Raw genomic sequence first — 19,911 nt, 5'->3', positions numbered from 1 at the left:
TAACCTGTCTAATTTCCCCATCCTTCTGTTGACACATAAAGTCTTGTCTGTTCTTTCCTGACATCCAACCCCCACCAATCAAACTACTGTGCCTCAGTGGATTTACAGCCACACAGCAGAGCCTTCTGTCCTATAGATCAGCTTTCCAGGCAATATCCTGTATTCAGCCCAACTGCTGGATATTCCCACTATTTCATCTGACTATTTGCTTGAACTTGCTCCTTTCAGACAAAACTCACAGCTGCCTCATTAAACATCTTACATCCCTTAATAAACAGGCTCTGTGCTCAGTCCTGTGTCCCCATTTGCTGCCAGGGCACTGCTCTGTCTTCTTGAGGAATTCTGAGGTAGCATAAAAGCAGTTTAATTTCATTAGAATTTACTAAATATCTACTGTGATGTAGCCATTGGGCCCGGTGCTAGGGATTAAATGTGGAAAAAATAGAATCTCTAACCATCAGAGAGAATACAGAAATCTTAAAGGAACTTCAAGGTTCTTTGTTCTAACTCTTCATTTTCAAAAGAGAAAATATGTCCATGAAGATTAAATACCCTCCCAAAGGCCACAGCCCAGCAATCCCTCCAGTGAACCTCACTACTCACTCTGATCAAAATCAAGCCTTGTCTCTGCCTACAACTTGTAAAAGTTGTATGTTATCCAATAATTTACCTTCCCTAATAAAAGTTACAAAATGCTCCTAGAATTTAAGTTTTTAAAAGACCAAAATTGACAAAGAACAGCAGTTTATAAAAATATTCCTTGTGAATAAAGAAATGCTAATCGGACCAACTCATTTTCTTCTTGTCAGATTGGGAGGTCATAAAAAGACTGATAATATGTATTTCTGGCAAGAGTAGGGGAAAACATTGGCTTTCCTAAAATGTTGGTGGAAACATAACTTGTTCCCCTTTTTAAAGGGCAATATGACAGTTGTTTACTGAAATTTAAAACTGTTTCTCCTTAATTAAAAAAATTCCACGTTTAGGTACTTTTGCTAAAGAAACATTTGCGCAACTGCACATAGTATATGGTCAAGGATATCACTGCAGCACTTTCTGTAATAGACAAAAACTGGAAGGTAAGCATTAACATTTATGAAGCATTTACTATGTCCCAGGTATTCTTCTAAGAATTTTATTAAAGTGTTTAATCCTTCCAGCAATGCTATATGCTGTAGGTTCTATTACTGTTCACATTTTAATGAGAATAGAGGCTACAGCCCAGAGATAATAAATTTTTTGTTGAAGGTCACACAGCTAAGAAGCGATCGAAGCCAGGATTTGAATCCATGCAGCTCTTACTCCAGAGGTCATGCTTACAGCCAGTGGCTTACTGGCTAAGTAAATTAGGATATGGCTAAACAATGGACTATTGTTAAATACAGAATACATCATCCTTTTTAAGTAGTTAGAAGAGTGGACAGTAGCTAAAAAGAATAAAGTACAATAAAACAGTAATTGATGAATACTTCATTAATATGATAAAAAAATTAGAATCTTACTTGAAGAGGAAAAGAGAAGCTTTCTCACTAAAGGGAGTAAAAAGGGAAAGATGCCTATCTCTACTACTATTTAACATGGTGTTAAAGTTATTACCAATGCAATTTGATAAGGAAAAGCAATTAGAAGCATAAGAATTGGAAAAGAAAAGATAAAACTATTCCTATTTATATGAAAAAACTGCCACCAACAGTAAGAGAATTTAGTCAAATTTCAGGTTATAATATCAACACTTAAAAATGAGCTTTCAGCTGTACAAATAAAAACCAGTTAGTAGAGGTAATGAAAGAGAAGAGTCCACTTATGATAGTAAACAATAAAATACCTTGGCATAAATTTAACAAGAAATGTTTATCTCACATAGATTTTGGACTAAAAAAACTAAACGAAACTGAATACATAAAAACAGAGTTGGCTAGGTGCAGTGGCTCACTCACGCCTGTAATCCCAGCACTTTGTGGGGCTGAGGTGGGCAGATTGCTTGAGTCCAGGAGTTCAAGACCAACCTGGGCAACACGGTGAAACCCCATCTCTACTAAAAATACAAAAAATTAGCTGGGCAAGGTGGTGCATGCCTGTAGTCCTAGCTACTCAGGAGGCTGCAGTGGGAAGATCACCTGAGCCTCGGAGATCAAGGCTGCAGTGAGCTGGAGCCACTGCACTCCAGCCTGCGCAACTGGAGTGAGATCCTTTCTTAAAAAAAAAAAAAAAAAAGCAGAATTGAACAAATGAAAGGACATACCACACTCTTGAATAAGGAGACTTACCCTAAAAATGTCAATCCTTCCTAAATTAATTTATGAATATAATGTAATCTCAATAAAAATCTCACCAGGTTTTTCTGAAGCTAGACCAGTTGATTATTAAATACCTTTGGAAGGAAAAACTAGAACCCTCATACATTGCTGGTGTGAATATAAATTGGTGAAGGCATTTTGGGAAAAAGTCTGGCAGTTCCTCAAAGTGTTAAACATAGAGTTACCACATAATGCAACAATTCCATTCTAGGTATATACCAAAGAGAAATAAAAACATACGCACATGTAAAAATTTGTACACAAATAGTGAAAAAAGCATTATCCGTAATAGCCAAGTTGTGGAAATAAGCTAAATGTCCATCAACTGATGAAAAGATAAACAAAACGTGGTATATCCATACAATGGAATACTATCCAGCAATAAAACGAATAAAGTACCAATACATGCTACAATATGATAAACCTTGAAAACATTACACTAAATGAAAAAAAAACCATAAAAGAATATTATGTGATTCCATTTATGTGAAATAACCAGAATAGACAAATCCATAGAGAGAGAAAGTAGATTAGTGATTGCCTGGGGCTGGAGTGGACGGAGAAGGGACTGGGAAACAGGAAGTGACTGCAAATGTGTAAGGGGTTTCTACTTGGGATATTGAAAAAGTTCTAAAATTAGAATGTGATGATGGTTGCAGAATTCTATAAATATACTGAGATCACTGAATTTTACACTTTAAATGAGTAAACCTTATGGTATGTGAGATATATTTCAATAAAATTGTTTTTAAAATTTCACTAGGAAGGACCAAAAAAACCCATTGGAATAACTGATGGCTATTTGGAAAAAGATATGATTGGATACATTCTTCAAGCCATATATAGGATAAATTACAAATGAACCAGCGATTTAATGTTAAAAATGAAGCCGTACAAGTATAAATGTGGGTGAATTCCTCTATAACACAGGAGCAGGGAAAACTTTATTAAGACTCAAGACCAACAGCCCAAGGGAAAAGACATTTGATTTTTGGTTACATTAAAAAAAACCCAACACCATAGTGAAATAAAAATTTCAAAATACAAAAAATATTGTAATATTAAAAATTAAAGGACCAACATACCTAATAAAATAAAGAACTTATAAAAATAGGGAAGAAAATGACCAATAATCTAATATGAAAAACTGACCTAGAGATAAACAGCTCATAAAAAATAAAATACAAGTAGTGTGTAAGCATAAGAAGAAAATGCTCAAATGTGCTTGTAATAAGAGAAATACATATGAAAACGATAACAGAATACCATTTCTCACCTATTAGTAAAAATAAAAAAACCTGACAACAACTTTGTTGGTGAGGCTACAATAAAAGAGACACCCTCATAAACTGCTGGCATGACCCTTATGGATGGGAACTGACAATATCTAGCAAAAATACATATATATTTACCTCTGAACTAGCAATCCCACTTCTAGAAATCTATTCCAAAAGTATACTGGCAAAAACATGAAAACACTTAGGCATAAGGTTATGCATTACAGCAGTATTTCTAATTACAACATAACATAACCAGTTCAAATGCTGATCAACAGGGGACTGGCTGATTAAACTAGAACATCCACAAAACAAGAGCTCTATGCAGCTGTACAAAAGAATGAAGAATATCTGTATCTACTCAAGGATAAACTATTAAGTCAAAAGCAGGAAGGGGAATACTGTTTATGCAGTAGGGTAGAAGACAGGGGAGAGGAGATTTATTTTCCTGTATATTTTTAAATTTAATGAACTAAAGAATAAATTAAATCTTTTTAAAATTGTTACTTATAAGGTAAGGAGAGGAACAAGATGGACAAGAAGGATGATACTTAGAATCTGAACTTCTTTGAATATACATTGTTTCACTGATTTTGACTTAAAGTTTATATATAATTTTTAAAATCACACTTGGGGGTAGGGAGAGCAATCTCTAAACTCTGAAAGCAAATGAATCAAATAAACCTGTGTTTTCAATTTATAACATCTGCACACAGACTATTTCACTTATCTTTTAAAAAAATAATTTGCCTTTAGCCCCCAGTTGCTGGGGAGGCTGAGGTAGGAGGATCGCTTGAGATCAGGAGGCAGAGGTTGCAGTGAGTTGAGATCATGCCACTGCACTCCAGCCTGGGCCACAGAGTAACAGCCTGTCTCAAAAATAATAATAATAATAATAAATTTGAACTTATCTATTATGATATACTCTAAGCAGAGAAAGAACTGTTTTTAAAAAAACGTTGGTACTAGCATTGATATTCTTCTTCTGAGTCTGTTGTGTATATACTCTACAATTAGAAAAGACAATATATTATTATGTTGGTGTCTTTCAGCATAGAAAAATAAAATACCCATTTAAGATCAATAAAGTAAAAATTCTAGGCTCTTGAATTTAAATTGAAAGCAACAGTATACACTCATGATTTACTGTATCTTTAAAAGCCATATATATTTCCTAGTTCTGCCCACTGAAAGAAAGAGAGGGGGCTTGAGGGTAAAATAGGTAGTAGATAATAAATAGACAGATAAATAGATAGGTAGGTAGGTAGGTAGGTAGGTAGGTAGATAGATAGATAGATAGATAGATAGAATAGATCTTTATGTACAGCTCTACAATTCCTTATGAACAATTCTAAAATCTAAAAAGCTTTAAAAAATAATGTTTGCAATTCATTTCACAGTCAACTTAAAGTGAACTGACAGGAAAAAATAGCCATATATTCATTGCAGATACATTAATTTGCTTGATTATGGGGTGTTGCCTCAAATTCTATTTGGAATATTATTTAACTTTTTAAAATTTAAACATTTTTCAGTGCCACAATATATCTGTAGCCAAGAGGTGGGATAAGAGAGTTTGTAAACTTGTATTCGCCTGGAAAGGGTCAAAACATTAAGGAAATAAAGCAAGTTACAAATTATTATGTACTGTATGGTTCCATTTTATGAACATGTGATCACTAATTAATGTGAATAATCAAATACGGGGAAAAACAAAGGTTTTTTAAAAAACAGTAGTTGTTAGACAATAGTGTCATATAGAGACTTGCACTTTAAATGTTTTATATTTCAATTTTTCCATATTTTGCTAGCATCTATATATTACTTTTTAATTTTAAAAAGTATGGTTTTATAATTAAAAACAAAGAATACTCTTTAAAATACATATTGAAATATATAGAAGTATTCTAAATGGGGGAGCAATATTGAGGTAAAAGCAAGTACTAATTCTCCTCTCTTTTAACCAAGCAAACATGGCTGACAAAACACAACTTTGCGCAATTGTTTGTTGATACAACTTCCAAAATTACATTCCTTAACGTACTGTTCTGAGCATATAATATGTGAACAGCATTTTAAATATCAACACTGTAGTGGGGAACTAACAATAACAGTAAACAGAAAACCCTGCCCTATTCTTTTTTATGCATTTTCAAACACAAATGTTCCTGGATTTCTTTTCTCCCTAAATAATTAGAATTGGATTTCATTGTGCCAGTTTCCTCTTTTGGCAAATGTAGATAATAAGTGATAATAATAACAACCACTAGAGGGTTGTTGTGAGGATGAAATGGATAACAAATATAGAAGTCTTACTTTATGAGTCCCCAGCTTTGCTAAATGCTGAATAAATATTAGCTGCTTTTATTATTATTATTATTATTATTATTATTATTATTATTGGTGTTCCTCTTAGACAAAAGTCTGTTCTGGTCCACTACGTTTTGGGGATCTGTGTCATGGAAGAAGTTCTGAAGTGTTCATTGTACCATTTTCTCTATGTTTTCTATATTAGCTGAGACAGCTGTGCCTCAAGTTAATTTCAGTCCGCATGTTATCTTTGTAATGAGATTATTTTGTGGGGGTGGGGGAGAAGAGTTTCATATAAAAGTTTTCATTCAAATCAAACTTCTAAAACTTGAAAATTGACTTTTTGTCTTTGTAAATGTTAGTCACTTAACACAATGTTTTGGATTCTGTGTTTATAATATATAAAATATCTTTTAGTAATATACAAACATTTCTTAATAGAAAATGTCATATAAACATAAATTGCATTGTTTTAAAATACTAGTAGTTTGATTAAACTGTAAAATGAAAAGTTATTTTATCATTTTAGCAAGAAGGGTGACTTACTCTCACTAGCATGAATACATTTTCAACATAATCATACAAAGAAAAAGTAGTAAAATACTTTAAAATACTACATCTTAAAAGCATAATGATTTAAAAAGGGATAATTTGGCACTACAGAGTTCATTCTGAAACATAATTTTGATTACAATATTATATAATTCTACCTTAATATAAAGAAGAATTTTAAGCAACATGATTTTTTATATCCATTACTTACCCTTTTTCATATGTGAATTCATCTTTCAGAGAATTAGCTGATGATTCACCAATAAAGACAGATGGAATGTCAATTTTCTTTAGTACCTCAACTGTATAAAAGAATAATAAAATTATTCTTAAAAGCCCATACTTAGTGTACAATCAACTTAACTTTCTTCATAATAGCAGCAAATGCAACTGGAAACAATTATAATCAACTTCAATTGTCTATTGCTTGATTTTCCAGATTGCAGATTTTATTCATCATCAAAATGGTTGAGAAACATAACATTTACAGTAACAAAGCTAACATTCTGCATATATACATTACCTGAATTCTCTCAATAGTCTATGAGATGCAGATATAATTTTTATTGTTAATATTTCCATTTGATTCTTCCTCTCTAGACATAATTTGTTAGAGAAGAAAGATGAGGAAGAAATTTTAGGTTTTCTTCCCACACATAACTTAATTCCTAAATGAAAAAGAGAAAAAGCTTCTTTTACATACCCATTTCCACGAGAGGTATAAGCCAGAGAATATAAGAAAAGACAACTTCACAACAATCTAAAAAGTAATGCCACACATCTCTGGCTTTACAGACTGAAAGGCTGACAGGTGTTGAGAAAGGGAATAGAGTAGGAAAGCTGGGTAAATTTCTACTTCCTCATAAGCCTGGCGCTCATGGCAAAGCTTTGTGTTTGATTGGTATCTTAAGATATTTGACTCTTCTACCCATATTCAAAACCAAAATCAAATGCCACCCAAAAAGAATTTTGTAAAAATTACCGATTACTCAGGAATAGAAATAAAAACAATCCTCTTAATGTTGCTAATAGAAAAAGCAGCCTCATTATTAGCTGTGAGTTAGTTTAACACATTTGGCTTTAGAGAAGGCCCATTTGTTTCCTTTTTATAGTTTTCAAAATAACTTTGTTCTGCATTTTAAAAACAATGCATATTCATTTGCATTTAAAAGAGGGGGAGGCAAGTAAAGCAAAAGAAAACAAAACAAAACCATAATCCTTCCCATCCAGGGACAAATGTTTTATTTGAAGTAATAGGCAGTTCTGTAAGTTGTGACAAATACGTACAATTATAACCACAATCACAGTTAGGATACAGAATGTTCCATCACCCACCAAAATTCCCTCATACAGTCAACCCCTCCCCCTAAACTTATAAATCACTGATCTATTTTGCTGTTATTGTTTCATCCTTATAAAGACAAGGTTTAAAATCTTGATATCTTTGGTAGAGTAAGTTTTTTTTCACTTCTAGATTGTTTTATGCAAATATAAACATTCAACTCTCACACATTCTCTCTTTCACACACACACACACACACCCCTCCACACACACACACATACACACACACACACACACACACACACACACACACACACATACACACCAGAAAAAAACAAAAACATGTAAGCCCCAAAGCCCAAAGAGGGCAGAAACAAAAAATATTAGTCAAGAAATATTTAATCACTACTTTTATATCAATGTGATCAATAAAATTTTATTTTTTCACATCAATGTGATCATATAATTTTTAAAGTGTAAGCTTTTTTCTACACAATGATACAGATCAGACATCCTGTTATGTCAATAAATACAGATCTACCTCATCATTTATTTTTATTTTTATTTTTTTTAGAGACAGGGTCTCACTAGGTTGCTCAGGCTGCAGTGCAGTGGCTATTCACAGATGCCACCATTGCATACTACAGCCTGTAACTCCTGGGCTCAAGTGCCCCTCCTGTCTCAGCTTCCCAAGTAGCTGGAGCTATAAGCATTATTTCATTTTTTAATAGATGCAGAGGTATTGTTATACGACTATACATATTTTTCATATTTGGGAGATATTTTCTATCTTGCTAAGATATTTTCTCTACCACATATGAGTTTAAAGCTTATTTTGATACTTAAAACTTGCAATTATATACCCTGTGTATGATGTTTTATTCTTTCATGAAGATACTATGACAAACTCAAGGAAGAACTTTTGGCTTGTGACTACTGGCTAATAATATTGGAAGTAACCTAGCTTCTTTGAATTATGATATCTAAAGAGATGTATGTAGAAAGCTCCTTACTTTAATAAAACGATTAAGAAAAAGGGAGAAAATACTGTAAGCAAATATGAGGAACCATTTTGAAAATGGCAACATTATCTACTGAAAACAAAACTAAATATGTTTTAATTCACAAAATACTTTTAAAACACTCTACTTTATTTTGATCTGTAAAACAACTCTGTGAGGTATATACTGCCAAACAAAGATAAATTACAATTTGAATGACCCAGTCCCAACGTCTCCAGATTCGTATACCCAATTGCTCATTCAATATCTCCATTTGATTTCCTAATAGATGTTTCAAACAAAGTTTCTCAGTTGAACTCTGAATGTCTCTTTTCCCTCAATTGATCAACTCTATTTCTCACCTCTGTAAGCAGCATAGACATTCACTTAGTTTCTCAGGCTAAACATCTTGGAGTCATCCTTGACTCCTCCCTTTCCCTTACTCCCTATACCAAATCCTGTCAGCTTCAAAATATAGCCATATTCCTACCACTTCTCATTACTTTAACTACTAATACTCCAAACCACCATCACTCTTGCCTGGCTGCTGCAGCAACTTTATAAATCTTCTCTGTTGGCACTTTTGCTCATCTTTCACCTTCAGTGTTCTCTCCAAAGAACAGCCAAAGTGCTCCTTTTATAAAATATGTCATATTACACAGCTGTTTAAAACCTATTCATTCATTCATTCATTCATTCATTCATTCATTCATTCGTTCATGCATTTGGAGATGGAGTCTCGCTCTGTTGCCCAGGCTGGAGTACAATGGCACGATCTCAGCTCACTGCACTCTCCGCCTCCCAGGTTCAAGTGATTCTTGTGGTTCAGCCTCTCAAGTAGCTGGGACTACAGGCATGCACGCCACCACGCCTGGCTAATTTTTTATATATTTAGTAGAGACGGCATTTCACCATGTTGCCCAGGTTGGTCTCGAACTCCGAAGATCAGGCAATCCTCCCACCTTGGCCTCCCAAAGTGCTAGGATTACGGGCCTGAGCCACTGCACCCAGCCTAAAACTTACTTAGAATAAATTCCAAAGTCCTTATCATGGCTGATAAGGCCCATCTTATTTGACCCCTGGCTCCTTCTCTAACTTTATCCCCTGCCACTCCCTCCCTTGTTCACTAATCCAGCCATTGTGGCTTTATGCCACACCTTGGAAACACCAAGCATGCTTTATCTTCGAGTTATTGTACTTGTTGTTCCCTCTCCTTGGAATACCCTCCTTCAGAAATCTGCATGACTCAGCCACTAACTTTAGATCTGTGCTCAAATTGCAATGCCTCACAGAAGCTTTCTCTGACCACCCTATATAAAATAGCTGCCTTCCTTTCATCTCTGTCATTCTATATCCCCTTACACTGATATTTTTCTTCATAGCATTTATCACTACTTGACATTATAGCACATCTATTTGATTATGTGTTCATTTCTTCTCTCCCACTCTAGAATGCAATAAAATGATAATAATCACAATAATAATAGCTGAACAACCATTAAATTATTGCTATGAATGAGGAAGTCTTCTAGATGCTTAACAGGCCTTAATTCATTCAATCCTTATAGCAACTGAATGACTTAGGTACTATCATTATCCCAATTTCACAGATCAGAAAAACTGAAGCATATAGATATTAGGTAACGTATCCAAGGTCATACAGCTACTAGGTGGTAGAGCTGGGATTCAAACCCTGACAGGCAGTACCCAGAAAGTACTCTCTTAACTACTGCACTCTACTCCCTCAATGAAAGATATGAAGGCAGAGCCTCTGACTGCATCATTACTTGCTATAGTCTCAATGCCTAAAACAGTGCACACTAGGCTGTCAAAAAGCATTTGCTGAAGGAAGAAATCAAAGAAAAAAAAGAGGAAAAAAATGACCCAGAGATATACAGTTAGATATTTGCACAGTTTGGACTCAAACCTGAGGCTTCTTATTCCTTATCAAGGTTCCTCTCACTCTGCCATTGCATGGGTTTTCTCATATACCTTCTCTCATAAGATTTTCACAAACTCGTCAGGTCAAATAATTATTAAAATTATCCACACTATTATAGATGAAAATAATGGGCTTATATAGATTAAGTAACTTTCCTGAGGGTGCAGGTACCTGGCTCATATATCAACTAGTCTGTCTTAGAAAAAAACACATATTTCCCGTTTCTGAAGTTGGTGTCCTTCCTACCACTTTCTGCTGTCTCCTAAAGATAAAGAATGTTATTGGCCCACTGAATTAATCCATTATTTCTGGCTGAAATAAAAATTGGTATATTCCTCATGTGAAGTGTCAACAGGAAGGGGCTTTTAAAACTTCCTTTTGTTTCCAGGCATTAGTATCTCTACTTAGTATACGACACCAGTATTCCTAGGGAAGGCCTTGAAAAGAGGGACAGATACAAGCCTCTTCTGATAAATCCATGCTTTTCTTACCTCTACCAAGTAACAGTAAAGATGAAAATGGTAAACATCTTTACAACATTTGTCTCCGTACATATAAAATGTTTAAACACACGGGCAAAGATGGAGCAAAATATCATAGAAAATAATCTAAGCAACAAAGTCAAGAACCAAAATTCTGAGCAGTCTTTGAATAACAACTCAGTTGAAACATTTCCATGGAAACAGCAGGCTTATATGGTTATGTGCTACTTTTAATATTGAACATATTTCTTTAGGAGCTGACATGATTATCACAAAAAGGTTTTACGGTATTATAAAGAAAAAATAAGTGATAAACGGAACTGACAATTTCAGCCTGAAAAAATTTTACTGAAAACATGTCAAAAGAGTAAATAGTTTACAAATAATAATCAATTTGTTCAATCCAAAACATATTCAGCCCTTGAGAAGGTCTTGAAGATTTGCTAAATCCCGGGCTTGGAACTTTGGCAAAACATACAAAGAGTAAGTAACTTGCTCAAAGTTATACAACTGATACAAGTAGGATTTGATTTCAAATTCAGGCCTATCTATTTTCAGACTATGCATGCTTTCCATTTTGCCAATAAATGTATACAGATCACAAAAGTTACTGACCCTGGGATGTATCAACTGGGATAATTTTTTTAAAGAGGGTAATAGTTAAAGGAGGAGAAGTAAAATGTGTCAAATTGGCAGTACTAACATTACCAGTTTATTTGATAAGTAAACTCACTTAAGTAAGTCCTATAATTCCCATGTAGTAGCTGTCAAACTATTCTTGAAATGCTAAAACTTCTCATGGGTACTTAATGGACTCTACAGTCATAAAGATTTAATCAGCTAGGAGGTTAAAATAATAATTTAAAATATAAATAAATTACCTAAGAAATGCATTAATAAATTTTACCTTTATATATTATAATTTTGCCTCACTCTATTAGGGTTAAGGACAAAAATGCCCAGGCGCAGTGGCTCACGAATGTAATCCCAGCACTTTGGGAGGCTGAGGCAGGCAGATCACCTGAGGTCACGAGATCAAGACCAGCCTGACCAACATGGAGAAACCCTGTCTCTACTGAAAATACAAAATTTGCCAGGCATGGTGGCAGGTGCCTGTAATCCCACCTACTCAGGAGGCTGAGGCAGAAGAATCACTAGAACCGGGAAGGCGGAGGTTGCAGTGAGCCGAGATCGCACCACTGCTCTCCAGCCTGGGCGACAAGAGTGAAACTCCATCTTAAAAAAAAAAGAAAAAGAAAAAAGAAGGGCAAAAACAAAAACAACAGAAAACACTGTCATAGGCTAAAATAAGGCTTTTTGGTTAAGGAATATAAAATATTTCCTTTTCAGGATGTAGTTATTTAAACTCCTAAATATATTCCAGTGTTTTCTATCAGTCTATAGCTTTATGTCTATACTTCGCTTTACCTTGAAAATATGAATCAATAGGACTTAATAGCAAAATATACTGTGGTTATGCACTCAAAACAAAATAAAATAAATTCTAATCCTAAGTGTTGACAGTAAATAATCTTAGTATCAATTAGAAAGGTTTTGATAAAACCCCATAGTGCCCTGAGTGATAGAAACTACATTAAGTGAGGCATACAGCTTAAAAGTCAGTGTCTTATTATAGCCAGTTATGTCACTAAAATTGGCTCGTTGTTCCCTACAAGCCAATAATTAGTAGAGAGTAAGGAAAAATATTCCCATCTGAAATGAAAAACTACGAACATGCCAGTGTATGACAAAGGGATACTAACCAACTGGTATAAGGAAGCACAAGTATGTGGCTTTGGAATTTCAGCAGATTATAGCAGCTACTTAGTGTATGTGCGGACCCTAAAATAATGCTGTGAATCTCTAAATAAATTACAAAACGCCCTCTATGGCATTCTTAACTCAGCATGTTTATCCCTATTAAAGCTGTTTCTCCCAGTTTTTGTTAAAATTTTGGTTTTTAACAAAACATCAATAAACAAAACACTTATGTTTTAAAAAAACTGTTCAGAAAAGAAAGTCATTTTCATCTCTACTATGAATAAAATCATCCAAAGAGAGTTAAGAATGGGGGATTATCTGATAGAGAAGAAATTCTGCTTTTTAAAAAGAAAATGAGAGAAGGAAAATCCTGTTAATTTTTAGTTACAAATGATCTGTCAAACAGGAGAGAAGAAAAGTGATACCTGTACTTACTGTCGTTGGATCCCATGCTAATGAGGTCATCAGAATCAACATTGTGAACTATGGCTGCCTTGTATCCTGCTCTCTGTGCATTTAAAACCTGCAAATCAAAAAATAAAAAATCATGTTATAAGGAAGACAGTGGTTTGTCACAGTGTCCCTCAACTCTATAAATCAACAAAGTCTATACTATATACCTAGGACTAGATTATGAACATATGTAGAAATAAATCTCAGGTATGCTCTTGAAACACAGATGTTTTACAATTGATTATAAAAACCTACTGAAGTAAATAAAGGATGGGGATACAAGCTAAAACACTAAAAGGACCCAAAGTAATATATCTGTTTTGCTCTAAAGAGGTAGAAACTTGCTATAATCAGGCTTAGGAGTCACCAGACCTTGAGCATTCAATTCCCACCTCTGCCATGAATTAGTGGGATGAACTTGAGCAAATTACTTCTTTTGTAACCCTCAGTTTCCTAACCTTTTAAATGAGAATGACAATATTCTTCTCATATGTAAAATAATATTTTTAAAATGCTTAATACCATGTCTAACACATAGAAATGAGTCAGATAGAACCAATTCATATCACTAGCTTGATCATCCAAAATATTCTGTAAAATTCCTTTAGAAAGCTTTTTAAAAAATTAAAAATACCTGCAGGCTGAAGCTGCTTACTCTGATTCTATCTAGCTATTTGATCTTTCCTAAAGCTAGCCTCCAAAATAGTAACCTTTGCACCATAAGAATATAGTCGGATGTGTGGCAGAATTTTCTTACATGAAAGATCTGAAAAGTGTCAAAACATGTTATTACAGCTCACTTTAAAAATAATTTTTCTGTTATAAGTAAAAATAAACCCAGACCTAAACTACATATTGCATGACCTTTAGACTACCAGCAAAAATGAAGGATCAGATAGACCATTATTTGCATATTGGTTGAACAAAATAAAAATTGGGAGGGCAAACATATATATACGTAGTTTTGAATACATGAAATACTTTTGAACATATGTAGTTCTGGATACTAATTTCAGTAAGAAACTCTTGAAATACATTACCTTATGAGCATTCCATAATGGTATGTCTCAGAGTGTTTGAGTGTTAAGTGTTTTTAAGAAACAGGCATATTAATTTTTTAGAAGAATTTCCAAGTCTAATATTAGTTCCGTTTTAGTTATCAGCATTATAATGATTCAACACTCTGCAATAATTGCATAAAAATAAAACCTGAGTCATGTTCCAAAGGGTTAGGGAAAGCCCCGAGTCAAGTTCCCAAATGTAAAAAGGATATGCAATTATTCAGACTCTGGATCTGAAAGCTAGGTAAGAGAAATGAGTTCTACATATTCAACCCCAGTCAGGTCAGTTGACTTGGCACAGCGAAAAATTCTCTTCTACATTATTCCTGACTTCTCTAAAACTATCCCACCAATTCAAGTTAGATTTCTGAAAGAGACAACAGTGTGGATAAATCAGAATAATATTATCCTATTACTGAAAAAAACTAAATCTGTAGGAGATATGACTGCCCCAAGAAATTAATACTTTGTTCATCTCACAGCCTCCATAGCACCTATGAAATAGCCTGACACAGGGTAGGCACTTATAAAATATTACTTGAATCAATTAAATGTATTTTTAAAATGTGCTTAAATTAATAGCTCATATTATAACATTATAAACATAGGAGATAAAATCATGCAGAGAGTGATTTTTTTAAAAACTAATTAATATAAATTGTTTGCTGGCACAGGACTCACTACTCTAATGTAGGAATAATGACAAGAAATCAACCAGTCAACAAAACTGTGACAAGTATGTTTTAGTTGTGCAAAGAAAGGTCAATAATCAAAAAAGTAAGTTCAGCATTTTTGCATATGAGTACGTATTTTATTTTTAGGTGGATTTTGTTATCCAACTATGAATGCTGAGAAAATGCCAGTCCCCCACACCCTCTTCCCCTTAGATATCACTACTTTTCAAAGGGAGGAAAAAAATAATCTCTTAAGAATGTAGTCTGTAAACCTTGATTATTTGTTACATATATTAACTTATTATTTCTGCATGATATTACCATGGCAGTACAGACTTCACTTGGCTTTTATTTAAACAAAAGTATACTCCATTGGGGTTACTATTAGTTTATCTGATGCTTTCGTGACCATTTTAACTTTTCCCAAAAAGCTAACCAAGGAACTGAGGAGAAATGTTTCTTTCCACACCCAAAAAGTAACTGTTGCCAAAGACACAATTTAAGAAATAAAAAATTAGACCAATATCAAAAGCTGTTTCCTGCTAATACCAAACTTGTTTTAAATTTCTTTTTAAAGCCAACCAATGCACATAGTCATTGAAATTACATCATTTAACTTTTTTCCCTGAATAAAAATATGTATGAAGGCAAACATGTAACATGTTAGAACACAGAGAAAAGTGGTCTCAGAAACCACAACAATGAGTAAAAACTGTGGCTGAATTCAGCAAGTAGTTGCTGAGCTTAAAGATAACTGTATCCACACTAGACACAATGTGGAACTTGAGGGTCAATCAGAAAGTCATTATCCTTAAGGAAATTTCAATACTCATGGATAGCTAAACAGGTCGGTTGCTTTCTTGACCCTGTGTAGAAATGGCTTTGTCTTCTGAATGCCTATCAGTACTTCCAATTCCATCATCTCCATGAAGCTTGCCCTGTCCTGTACCCCTGTGCCCCATGTACCCATATTAATTGCTCCCTGCTTACAGTATTTATATTAATCTATTTATATTTTTCTTCAAGATCTTATACAGTGTCTTATACTTACACATATACATGTCATATCCCAGGGGTCCCCAACCTTTTTGGCACCAGGCACTGCTTTTGTGGAAGACAACTTTTCCACCGAGGGAATGGTTTCAGAATGAAACTGTTCCACCTCAGATCATCAGGCATTAGTTAGATTCTCGTAAGAAGCGTGCAGCCTAGATCTCTTGCTTGCACAGTTCACGAGAGGGCTCATGCTCCTATGAGAATCTAATGCACCACTGATTTGACAGAAGGCAGAGCTCAGGCAGTAATGTTTGCTAGCCCACCACTCAACTCCTGCCGTGCGGCCTGGTTCCTAACAGGCACGGGACCACGGCTGGGGGCTTGGGGACCCCTGTACTATCCCAATTCCCAAACCGGTCTTCGGGGGTCCTTAAATCTGCGGTTGTCTACATATAAACTTTTCTGGAGAGAAGAGATAAAGTAATAATCTTGCAAGAGGCTTTCTCACTCTCAAATTATTAAGAATCATCAATATACATGAATGGATTTATAACAGTCTACCATGTTTAACTAAATCTAGCCATTAGGCTTTTAAAACTGTACCAAACAACTTAGGAGAAATATGTCTTTCACACATCCAAAATGCACTTAGTTCTATAAATACAGTACAAAATTATATAATATCAAAAGCTGTTCTCTGTTAATACGATGATACAACTCCTAAAATAGAAACCTTAGGAAACCACTAAAATGGGAAGAAATTCTGTAGGCCTAAGTGTGATCTCCAAAAAACAGAAGCATGTTTCAAAAATATAGCAAGTATGAAGGCTTTCCCAAGGTTTCTGTTGTTTTTATTGATTTTTAAAATAAATAAATGAAATTAAATCAAAGAACACATTAACATATGGACTAACAGGCTTATGAATACAAACAAGGAAAATACATCCATGTTTATGAACTATAAAACTCATGTGTCAGTCAAATTAAATTACATTTTCAACTAAGCAGCAGCTGGTATTTTTAAGAACACATGAGGCAGAAATAAATTTTAAATCATTTAGTAAGCATTTGCAAAGTTTCCCATTCATAAAATGCAACCTCAAACACATGGTGTCAGATGGAAGCAAAGAACTTAAAGATTCATGAAACAAAGCATGCACAGAGAACAAATGCAAATCCAAAACAGCCATCAAAACTGAAAACTACATCATAAAGCCTTCTAAATTGTATTGGCAATCTGCCTTTTTAAGGAGACTGATCAGAGCTATTAGCTCAAATTATGGTAAATGCACTAAGTATTTTACATCCAATAAACAAATTACATGCAACTAAATTATATAGACCAGGTGGCACCGAACCAAGAGGTTTAAAGAAATAATGGAACTGCTGGCTTGTTATTATAAATAGCCAGTCTGTCAGAAGATAGCAGATTGCTAATAGAAGAGTCTTCAACAAGACAGGTTCTAAAAGGAAACCTGGGAACAACACAATAATCCATCTTATTTCTAGCCTGAACAAATTTGTAATATTGACACTAATAAAACATGCCTTATAAGAAAATAGAAATGATTATGCTGTTTAGCTGATCATGAATAGAGACCTTTTAAAAAGAAACCTCTGTGTGCTAGTGCTTTACACATATTATCCCTAATATTCAATACAACTCCACAATGTAGATATTCTTTTCTATTGCTTACAAATGAGGAAAGATGGTAAGTGTAACTACCCTAAGGTCACACTTAGGCAGAGCTGAGACTTTGTCTGGTTAGATAGAGAAGCATGGGCTTGCCCAATGAATCAGGATGAGGCCCAGGATCATTAACCTTATGTAACATTTTACAAATGTCTAGATGGGAGGCCGAGGCGGGCGGATCACAAGGTCAGGAGATCGAGACCACGGTGAAACCCCGTCTCTACTAAAAATACAAAAAATTAGCCGGGCGCGGTTGTGGGCGCCTGTAGTCCCAGCTACTCGGGAGGCTGAGGCAGGAGAATGGCGTGAACCTGGGAGGCGGAGCTTGCAGTGAGCCGAGATCGCGCCACTGCACTCCAGCCTGGGCGACAGAGCGAGACTCCGTCTCAAAAAAAAAAAAAAAAAAAAAAAAAAAAAAAAAAACAAATGTCTAGAAAGAGGAATTGAACTGAGAAAGCATCAAGATGCAGATAACATTAATCTTAAAATCTTGTGGGCAAAATAAAACCTATACATAAAACAACACAAGCCGAGAAGAAATGTGTTAAAATATTGTGGGAAGAGTTGATAGAAACTTAGAGGGAAAAAGGCTATGGGATGAAATACCTATGGCAGATTTTATGAGGCTTGAATTACACCTCAACAAAAACAGGAAATTCTAGTTAACAGTGGGAAAAGATAGGGAAATTTTTTCATATGGGAAGAAGAGAGCTACAACAGAGCAAATGGTATGTTAAAAGACACATTTAAAACAAAACAAAACAAAAAACATAGTGATCTGACTTAAAGAAGAGTGTTACTGAAAGGCACAACAGCAGATTAGTTAAAAGTACACACTTTGGGAACTAAACTACCTGGGCTCAAATCCTGCTTCTATTAGACATGCAAGTTATTAAATGTCTATATTACTAGTATTGCAATATACATAATTACTTATTATTGTTTAATTTGAGGATTAAATAATTTAATATATTAAAAACACTTAAAATAGTGCTTAAACATTACCTGGCACATACTAAGTAAGAGTTATGTTTATTGCCATTGCTACTAGTGTTTATTGCTGGAGAGTCAGAAGTGAGAAGAGAGAAAAAAGGACAGATTGTGCAGTACCCTGAAGGCTCTTCAGAAAAGTAGACTTGTTGTCTCCTCAGTCAGGAGTTCAGAGTAGGCACTTGAATAAAGGGTTGACATGGCTAAAACACTGCTTTGGAACAATCTGGTAATGATTACATTGACTTGGAAAGGAGAGACTGAAGATTTAGAAGCTGTTAAGACAAGGCAGGATAACAGTAATGACATGAAAGAATACTATCTCTTATTCTTCACAACCAATTTTTGAACTTAGGGAACTTGGAGAATGCCTTTGACCAAAATAGGAAAGCTGAGAAACTGTTCTGATAGGAAAGCAGCAGAGACTGGCTTTAAGCATACTAGATTTGAGAGGTAGCAAGTTTCCATAGGTAGGTAGAACACAACAGGTTAGGACTCAAGACAAAAATGTTCAGGCCGGGCGCGGGGCTCACGCCTGTAATTCCAGGACTTCAGGAGGCCAAGGCGGGCAGATCACGAGGTCAGGAGTTCAAGACCAATCTGGCCAAGAAATTCAAGACTAGTCTGGCCAACATGGTGAAATCCCATCTCTACTAAAAATACAAAAATTAGCTGGGCACGGTGGTGCACACCTGTAGTCCTAGCTACTCAGGAGGTTGAGGCAGGAGAATCGCTTGAACCCAGGAGTCAGAGATAGCAGTGAGCCGAGATTGTGCCACTGCACTCCATCCTGGGCGACAGAGCAAGGCTCCATCTCAAAATAAAACAAAAAATTGTCAGATTTTCAGCAAGTTAATCTATTTATTCATTCAATAAATATTTGGGGCCAGGTGCAGTGGCTCACGCCTTTAATCCCAGCACTGTGCGAGGCTGAGTCAGGCAGATCACAAGGTCAAGAGATAAAGACCACCCTGGCCAACATGGTGAAACCCCGTCTCTACTAAAAATACAAAAATTAGCCAGGCACGGTGGCGCACACCTATAGTCCTAGTTACTACGGAGGTTGAGGCAGGAGAATCACTTGAACCCAGGAGGCGGAGGTTGCAGTGAGCTGCGCCACTGCACTCCAGCATGGGCAAC

At 35.1% G+C, this 19,911-nt stretch overlaps 1 protein-coding gene across 3 annotated transcripts in view; it reads right to left on the bottom strand.

The window, feature by feature from the left end:
• The window catches only part of RNF13 (ring finger protein 13), a 161,940-nt gene that overhangs the window by 50,140 nt on the left and 91,889 nt on the right, over nucleotides 1–19,911 (bottom strand). For 2 of the 3 annotated variants that reach the window (XM_015131791.3, XM_015131793.3), the window contains exons 5-6: nucleotides 13,340–13,427; nucleotides 6,648–6,738 (exon numbers count right to left, since the gene is read on the bottom strand). In XM_015131791.3, coding sequence (XP_014987277.1) covers nucleotides 6,648–6,738; nucleotides 13,340–13,427 — 179 coding nt within the window. Of the gene's footprint in view, nucleotides 1–6,647; nucleotides 6,739–13,329; nucleotides 13,428–19,911 lie in introns of all 3 variants that reach the window. The other variant, XM_028843772.2, reaches the window with a different exon arrangement.

The sequence above is a fragment of the Macaca mulatta genome, chromosome 2 (genome assembly GCF_049350105.2).
Source record: "Macaca mulatta isolate MMU2019108-1 chromosome 2, T2T-MMU8v2.0, whole genome shotgun sequence".
NCBI lineage: Eukaryota > Metazoa > Chordata > Mammalia > Primates > Cercopithecidae > Macaca > Macaca mulatta.
Note: the sequence above shows the minus strand (reverse complement) of the source record. Positions and strands in the feature narration are given on the sequence as shown.